Below are 8,749 nucleotides of genomic sequence, written 5' to 3' on the forward strand. Positions count from 1 at the left end.
GGATGTATTTTTCAGTTGGAAATTATCAGACACTTTGAGTAAATATTGCACAGATTTATGCAAAGAAATATCAAATTGGAAATGCAAAAAAATTTCTCGACTGGCAGACGAATTTCGTTGGTTATTCTTAATCGAAAATTCAGGAAACTTCGCGAAATAAACTGACTGATTTCCATTCTCCGAATTTAGTCCGATGGTGCAAACAGAAATGACTTTACAGTTATGAAATGAAATAAAAATCACTCAAAGGAATGACTTGTAATGAAAGTTCTATTTCGACGTGTAGAAAATTGTAAAGATTTCGAAAACATCAAGAACAAAGTTGTATGATGGACTTTTCTACCTGTCTGAGGTGATTTTTGAGTATCGATCCTTCAGGTTCAGGTAAGGGGGGCAAATTATCGTTGAGCCCAGTCGGTGGAGTAATTTTATTGCTATCGAGATCGACGAGCCATATATCGTCGGGCATCCTAAATTTTTTTTTGTACATCAGGAACGAGGCTGGTATTCCAATGACGAATGGTGTGGGTGCGAGTAACAACTGTTCCGCGCAACTCATGCATGTTGGGAGCAATGGAATTGCGGGGAACATGTATTCGAGGGGATATATCATCGTGACGAAGGCCATCACAGACATCGATAAAGCGTTGTAATCTCGGGATTGTAAAACAATCTGAAAAACATTAAAAAAAGGTTACACTCAAGAATGATATTTTCAAAAGAAACTTGTTCGCTTTCTTAACTCATTTTGATCGATCGAAAAACGAAAAAGGATTAAATCAATCGAACTATTTAACTAAACAATATTCTATTTTGTGTTACTTCAGAATTCCGAAGCTCTGCAAGGAGGCTAATATGTTGAAAGAAAAACCTTTGAAATTTGACATGACTTTCACTTCATTTTTGATATTTCTAGAAAATTATTCACGTATTGTGCGAAGGAAATACCGTTTTCGAAACTTTTACCGTTTCGAGATTATTCCAAAGATTTTAAAGGTATTAATAAAAATGGCAAGTTTTGCCCATATGGTAGCAAAAAAAATCAACAGCACGAATACTAACTCTCGCAAATGGTTGAAAAGAATTTATCGAAAAATGCAAAAAAAATTGCACTAAAGCGACACATTCGTGTCGAAAAAATCACGATTTTTGTGATATAGAAAAAATTACCTTGTGTTCAAGGAGAATGAGAGTAAGAACTTTGAGACACATGTCGACGCCCAAAAGTTCAAGTGGCAAATGGAGTGGAAAATCGACGAGGGAAAATCGCGTGTGATCGGGCAGGGCGAAGCACAGCGGTTGCAATTGTGGTGACAAAATGTCAACTTCGACCCTGGTTTTTTCGGGAACCGGAACCGGAGCGCTAAGTAATCTCAAAATCCAGGTCTCGATTTCTCTAACGTCGTGAAGCACGATTGATGGTGCTGCGTCAAAAGCTTGACCAGTCAGCACGCTCCAAACAGTGTCTCTGAAATGATTAAATTTTTTTCCCCCTTTAGAATATTCTAAATTCCAATACACGTACTGGTTCAAGTAAATGCGAATACTTTTGGCAGCAAAAGTGTAGTTTTTTTGTATCGAATTCGTGAAAGAACTAACCTGCTTGTTTGTCTGGACGCACCAACTTTTTGAGGGGATGAATTTTCGTTGCAGGCGTCGATTATTCGTTTCAGAGCGAATAGGCATTCGCGAAATCTCGTTAAAAATGGATGATGGGAAATGATGCAGAGCGACGTCAACGAGTGGTTACGTATCCGCTGATGTCAACGAAAACAATAAAAAGACGATAATTAAGAACAGAATTTCGGAAAGGAACTTCCCACACGAAGTGAGACCACGTGGAGAGAAAAATGAGCTTTTAACTGAGTTGAGCAACGAGAGAGATTATAAAAGAGTTGAATGAATGAACGACGAAAACAATCGACGAAATGACGAAAAATTCGAGAAATTGGCTACCTGTCTTCGTCGGGATGCTCGAGGCGAAGGCGAATGACTTCCGCCACTTTCGCTATCTCCGCTGGGGGCAGTGATTCCTAATCTAGGGGCTCGTGAGGTCACCGGGGTATCCGAGTCTCTTCTACTGGGACAGTCTTTTTCCGAGTCGCTTGGTCCGATCACACTGCTCCTATAATCGCTATAAAGTACAGCTCGAGATAAAATCCCAAAATACATAATTGACGAAGGTAATCAAGGAATGAACGTCAATCGTTCGATTTTTTTTTTTTTTTTTTTTTTTTTCATTTTATTTGACAGTTCATCGTCGATTGTATTTTTTTTTTTCATCGTTCTCAAAACATTTTAATCGAATAATTAATATTATTTGTGCAATTAGCTTCTTGAGAGAGTAATAATTCGTCAGAGTTTTATGAATCATGAGAAAAATCGATATTTCACCTTGAGAATGCCGAGTCCGAGCTTTTCTCCATGCTTTTTCGCCAACTCTCTTTTCGGAGCTTGGGATCATTCCTTTCCCTCCGGACCCAAACTCCTCCACTACCGGAATTGCTTGCCCGTTCGATCGGTCGATAAAAATTAACGCAAATTCCATATCGAGTTTTTCCTGCGTAATAGAAAAACCAGGTACAAAATCATTAAATTATTATTGCCATTGAATTTTCAATTTGTTATTGAATTAATCGTCCGAATACAGACTAAAATTTCTAAAAATATACGAATTTTAATCCAAACCTGAATCTTTATCGGTCAGGGTGAAGGTGAAAGAGGTTGCCTCCCTTAAAGCAGTACGCTTTGGACCGACGCTACTGCAACCCTCGGGCTGGCAGAAGTAAACCATGTCCAAGGGCATAGGAAAATCTTTGTGATCCTCCACAGGATACCTGCGCAACAGTTCTGGAACCTATAAATCATCAAATTATTGTTACCACCAATAGCCATCATTGTAAAATAGCAAAAAATATTGACGTGCAATATTATGTTTATAAAAATTAAATCAATCGTATAGAAACAAACATTTGAAGACTTTTTAGTTTTTTTATCATTAAAAAACATCTTCGATTGAGACTTTTCAGTTGCAGATTCATTGACAGCTGGGAAATAAACAGGGAAGGTGGCTGATTACTAAAAAACCAATCAAAATCATTTGCATTCTTACGAGTTGTGAAAATAAAGAATTTTTTTGTTGAAAAATCATTGAAAAACGAAAAGCTTTCTCGTAAATGTCAAAAATTCAGAATTTCGATTGTGACTATGACGATTGTTACGGCTCGATCTGACCAAAGCAATCGATATTTGACGAATATTTGGTTGAGTGATTGAATTATTCACGTGAATAATCGGAGGTTTTTCTTTGAATATGAAAGCAGTGTTTTCATTGAGACCAAAAAATGAAAAAAAATAAAAATTGTCGAAGATCACCTGCACAGGCTGACGAGATCCTGGCGAAGGTCTCGCCCCCACAATGGCCAAATAGTCCATTAAGCGGGGGCACAAAAATTTCTTCTGTATATCCATGATCCTTGAGGATGATGAATTCGTCACCGGTGTTTAACGTCCGCTGGCGACATCTGATCCTCCGATAGCACTACTTCTTTTCTATCGTCCTCGAACTCTGGCATCCCTTCATTCTGGAGACGCCCACCTCCCAACTTTTCGAGCTGAAAAATTGCGCAGCTTACAGATATGAGGTTACATCTTGAAAGGTGAAAAACAACGTGGGACGTTTATTCCCCATCGCCTCATTGGCGAATTTACTTCATGAATTTTGACGAGTTTCAGAAACGGAAATGTCATAGAAACAAGTGGCTGCACGGAGAAAATAAACTATAATTTTTGTTTACTCATTTTTTAATTTTTCTCATTTTCCGTCTTTATCAATTTCTTAAAAAATTTTAATCAGTCGCATCCTCATCCAACGACGTGTTCGCGATATTCAACAGGAAAAAGGAGCGTCAACAACCCCGATTTATGCACTGTAAAACCTTCAACAGTGAGCGTGATAAAAAAACGAACCAATTATCATCAGGATAATGCACGAAATTGAGAAAAAATTGTTCAATTTTCGGTGCATTTTCCATAATCATTCTAATAATTAATTGCATTCATTCTCCCTGACGTACATTTCTGCAGAATAACTTTCCTGCCTACCCTGGAATGCGATGATTCGACCTACTTTCCATCGGCGATCTAAATACTTGGGAAAGGAATTTTTTCATTCAACAAAACTTTTGTCGTATCATCAGCTACGCTTCCTTCGTAGTAAGAAACATTCATTGGAGCCAGCGAATTTGGTATTTAAAAAAATTAATTAAATTTATTCATATTTTACAATAAGCATGATTTAATATTTATTTATTTACTGTATTATTATTAATATATAATAATTAGTATATATAGAATATAATGAATGAAATAATAATAATAATAATAACCGTATATAAATAAAAATTCAATTAAATCAAACTTTATTTAACCTTTTTTCGTTTGCTTCCTCATCGAGGAAGCTTTGTGACGATGAAAATTTTTTTTTTCCAGTTTTCAATGTCAATGTGCTCAAAATGTTCCAAAACATCGAAAAATCATATCTAGAAAAAATGTCCGGATGTGTGTGTGTGTGTGTGTATGTTATGGCACTGCAAAATTCAAACGCTTATAACTCGGAAACGGTTTGAGATACAGGGCTACCGTTTTACACAGGTGTTAATCTATACAAGCTCTTCACTCTCTGATAATTTTGTCAGAATTTGTAAAAAATTATGAATCTGACGACGTTTTGAAATTTTCATAAAAAGGGTGTCGACGCTCTAACTTTCGAAAATTTAGAGATTTATTAATAATTTTTTTATTATAAATAGACTATCATAATAGGAAGGTTGGTATTGAATTTGGGGAATACCGGTTGAGTGGTTCAAATTTTATAACATTTTGAATTTTACGAAAATATGAATTTTTCAAAAAATCGTCCAACCGATTCAATTTTTGGAAATCTTGTAAGATATTATGTATAAGTCTGTACTTCCTCTATACTTTTCAGCAAAGTTGTCAGAATTATTTAATTTCAGTGTAAATAGAAAAACAATGAAAATTGAAAGTTGCAAACTGTTTTTTCTGATGGCTCGTCATTCAGTTGTTTTTTATGGATTTAAACAAAGAGATAAATTAAAGTTCGTAAAAGAAGGCAGAGATAATAATGTATTTACATTATTTCCTTGTATACAAAAAAAATGCTGCAAATTGAAATTTGCAAATTGCTTCCTCAAGATGATCAAGATGCACGATGCTCAAAGCTTCCTCTATGAGGAAGCCAAAATGATAAATATAGCACCTCATAGAGGAAACTTTGAGCATCGTGCATCTTGATCATCTTGAGGAAGCAATTTGCAAATTTTTTTAACTTTTTTTCCCCCACCAAAGTGGGGGAGTAAATTGAAAAGAAAATATTTGGGATAAAAAAAATCGTTCTCAATGGTTTCGTGAATTTCGAACCGTTCCAAATACAACGATAGTTTCCAATGAATATTTGATCTTGGAATTATCCGGTTGACGAGATCGTAAAAAAGACGCGAAGAAAATGGAAGTTGGCATGGAAAATGGTATGAATTTTTTCGAATATTTACGAGGTACACAGCACTTTTTAGTTCTTACGAGCCATCACTTTTCGAATAGTATCGAACACTCAAAATTTTCACCGTGCCATTTATTTTCGTTAATTATGGCATTTTATAGCAGTTTGGACAAGCGACTATAATTGATAAGAAAGTAAAAAAGCTAATAAAGTTCGACATTGTGCGCTAAAACCATTGTAAAACGACTGGTTGACAGCTGTCAATTGTATTTTTTGTTTCAATTTATCATTTTTATCCGTGTAAAAAAAAAAATATAAAATAGGGAAAAAAAAAATTAAAAATCTGCTCGAAAATCAAACGACAAGCCCGCAAGACCGGAAGATTTCATTCCATGGTGGGCATCGCGGCGATAGCGATAAATCAGCAAAGCATGAAATCGTATTATGAAATTCAAGTCGGTGATAATGTAGCCGCGTTAAGGAAAGTGGAAGGACGCGAACGTTCCCGACGTCTAGCCAGATAATTATGGCTGAAGCAACCCGAGTTTGTTATTATTAATCCAATTCAAGCGAGAAAACGTGAAAATTAATGAAGAGTTTATTTTGAGACGAAAGATTGTGATATTAAAAGGTCCGCTCGGGGCTCTAAACGGACGCCATTGTTTCGACGAGGTGAAACGAAAGAATATTAATTCAGCTTGACGCGTCAATTCGTCGAGATACTTCAGACCGACGAGGGATGCGAAATACACTCCGAGAATTATATTCTTCACCGCTCTTTTTGTTATTATTTTTTAAATTCATTTCGACCGACACAAAGTTCGAATTTTGTGGGAACTTGACATTTCCCATGTACTTTTGTGGATTAACTGAAGAATTGGACGGACAAAACATCTTTTGACCTTGAAAAAACACGCTCCGCGTCGTCGGGATCTCGCTAATGTCGTTGCCATTCAAAACGAAAATACTCTCCGAAGAAAACCTTTTTTGACATTATATTTCCGAAGATACATGTCCTTCAGGAACACAAACAAAATTCGTTGAGAGAGCGAACCTCATATTTTTCCAACCTGAAATTCGGCTCATTTTTCTCAAATTCGCATTCGAATATCAACGATTCGGACGAAGCTCTAGTCCAAAAATATTTATTCCTCAGGGTCGTGACCTTTCGGATCGAACTAACGTCGGCTCCGGGAATCCAATTTTTCCGCCATGTTAATATCCTTTTTCCAAAGCGACGAACATCGTTTATTTCGAGGGCGACCTCGTCCCCAACAGAGCTCCACTTTTTCTAACTAGTTTCCCTAATCGTCTGACAAAGGTTCAAAAATCTCGACAAGAATTTCAATGCGAATTGTGAAATTATTAATGCGGAGATAAATTATTGTGAGTATAAGAAAAAAAATCAAGTATTACGTGCACAAGCTCGCAGTTTCGAAGATGGACTAAACGGCTCGACTTATCGAACCTCCAGGATCGAATGAAGGCCGACTGAGAGCGCATGCCCCATTTCAAAGCCCTTGACTGTATCCTGATAACGTACGTATGTGCTCCCCACCCCCGCGCCCCAACGGACTCCCTTTTTACGAATACTACGTTCCTTTTTCCTACACCTTGTATACATGCACGCACTTCTATAATTGACTTACACTTTTACCTCTCGTGTTTCGTCACTTCGCGTAAAATTTTAATTTTTTTATTGTCAAAGTTACAGAGAACTTTTGTTCATGTTCTTTTATCGTGCTAAATGCATCTGTTGATCTCCCGATACGGCCAACTCCATCGTGTTTCGGGCTGTTCAATTTTATATGATTGCACCGGAAAATTAATCGCCTCATTCTATAGTCGGCTCTCTCCAAATATTTTTGCGGGTTTTAGAGAAACGCGATAAAAACATCGAAAACGCGCACGACTTTTTGTGTTTCTCCGAAACACAAAAATTTCAAGGACTACGTGGAATTCTGAGGTTTTCGGTGTGCTTCGAGTGAGAATTGTGCGGTTGATATCGAAGCTACGAGAATTATGAATCACAAACGTCGAAAATGTTCGAACGTTCGTAAAAATCGTCGTGGTAACAATAATACGGGATGTAAGAAATTAATATAGAATAGAAAAAATAAAAATATACGTTAGTGTTATTAAATGTCAAATGTAAAAAACAAAGTGCCAGGTTTACGAGTGATGAAACGCGTATATCGTAAAATATGTAAGAGGATTACGGAGGGGCTTTGCGGAAGTAAATACGGTTCGAGACACTTACCGAGCATTGGAAAAAAATAAACCAAGAAGAATCCCTAAGCAACGATCGATTTCCGCGCGAACACTTGTGATAATGGGAAAAAGTCTGGCATGTCTGTCAAAAGCTGTCACAGACACAATAACGCAATAGCCATTTCGAGCATGAATTATTTTCTCTCGAAGAAAATTTGGAAGCACAATTTTTAAAGTAAATTTTGGAACGTTCACGAATGCCGAGAGCTGCGAGAAAAACGATGTGCGACGAAATTCTCCTTATATATAATTATGCTTATAATTTATACTTATAAAAATTAGAAGAAGAGCAGTTTGTCATAAATAAAGTACAGCGTCAAATGACAACAATATACAATACTTACTTGCGTGTTTTGTGACACATGCTGTATTCAGACACTTGAAACGAGAACAGAAAACGTTGGAAAAACGATATTCAATTAGTGCAGAGTTTTAATCGTTCATTATTCAATATCCCGTAAATAAAAATTCCACTTCTGGCAGGATATTGATGGCCCCGAAGTTCTCGAATTTCATTTTTAACGAGTGGAGCTCTGGGCTCGAAATAAAACACGAATTAATTATTTACTCAAAGTGCAATAGGTGCGGTGAGGGGAGGGATTCGCGTCGATAACTCTTAATTGGATTTCTTTGATTTACGGGGACTACCTTTACGTGACGTATTTATATATCAAAAAGTAACCCAAGATGCAGCTCTCGTGTTGTCGCGAACAAGCGCGCCCCGTCACTGCGCGACGTTGACTTCAAGCAGGAAGAGAGGGAGAATAAGGAAGAAGGTGGAAAGGGCCGCGGAAAGGGGAAAAGGCATCGTAGAACGTTTTGTATACGTGTACACACGCAGGCTTATCAGTAAGGATGGGCAGCACAGAGCGGCGAGAAAAAACTACGCTATTACTTCAACGTCACACATAAATTGTGTTTGCGTGTACGTCGGTGTTGTTCCCGCCCGCATGCGCC

At 37.2% G+C, this 8,749-nt stretch overlaps 1 protein-coding gene across 14 annotated transcripts in view; it reads right to left on the bottom strand.

Moving 5' to 3' along the window:
- Window positions 1–8,584, bottom strand: part of Rab3-GEF (Rab3 GDP-GTP exchange factor) — a 30,899-nt gene extending 22,315 nt beyond the window's left edge. For 5 of the 14 annotated variants that reach the window (XM_043412219.1, XM_043412218.1, XM_043412212.1 and 2 more), the window contains exons 1-8: window positions 8,137–8,537; window positions 3,376–3,614; window positions 2,689–2,857; window positions 2,395–2,560; window positions 1,957–2,134; window positions 1,600–1,757; window positions 1,171–1,468; window positions 344–673 (exon numbers count right to left, since the gene is read on the bottom strand). In XM_043412219.1, the coding sequence (XP_043268154.1) occupies window positions 344–673; window positions 1,171–1,468; window positions 1,600–1,757; window positions 1,957–2,134; window positions 2,395–2,560; window positions 2,689–2,857; window positions 3,376–3,471 (1,395 nt within the window). In that variant the 5' untranslated portion in view covers window positions 3,472–3,614; window positions 8,137–8,537. Of the gene's footprint in view, window positions 1–343; window positions 674–1,170; window positions 1,469–1,599; window positions 1,758–1,956; window positions 2,135–2,394; window positions 2,561–2,688; window positions 2,858–3,375; window positions 3,615–8,136 lie in introns of all 14 variants that reach the window. The other 9 variants (XM_043412211.1, XM_043412209.1, XM_043412221.1 and 6 more) reach the window with 7 other exon arrangements.
- Between the last annotated feature and the right edge of the window lie 165 nt (window positions 8,585–8,749).

This window comes from Venturia canescens, chromosome 2, assembly GCF_019457755.1.
Source record: "Venturia canescens isolate UGA chromosome 2, ASM1945775v1, whole genome shotgun sequence".
Lineage (NCBI taxonomy): Eukaryota > Metazoa > Arthropoda > Insecta > Hymenoptera > Ichneumonidae > Venturia > Venturia canescens.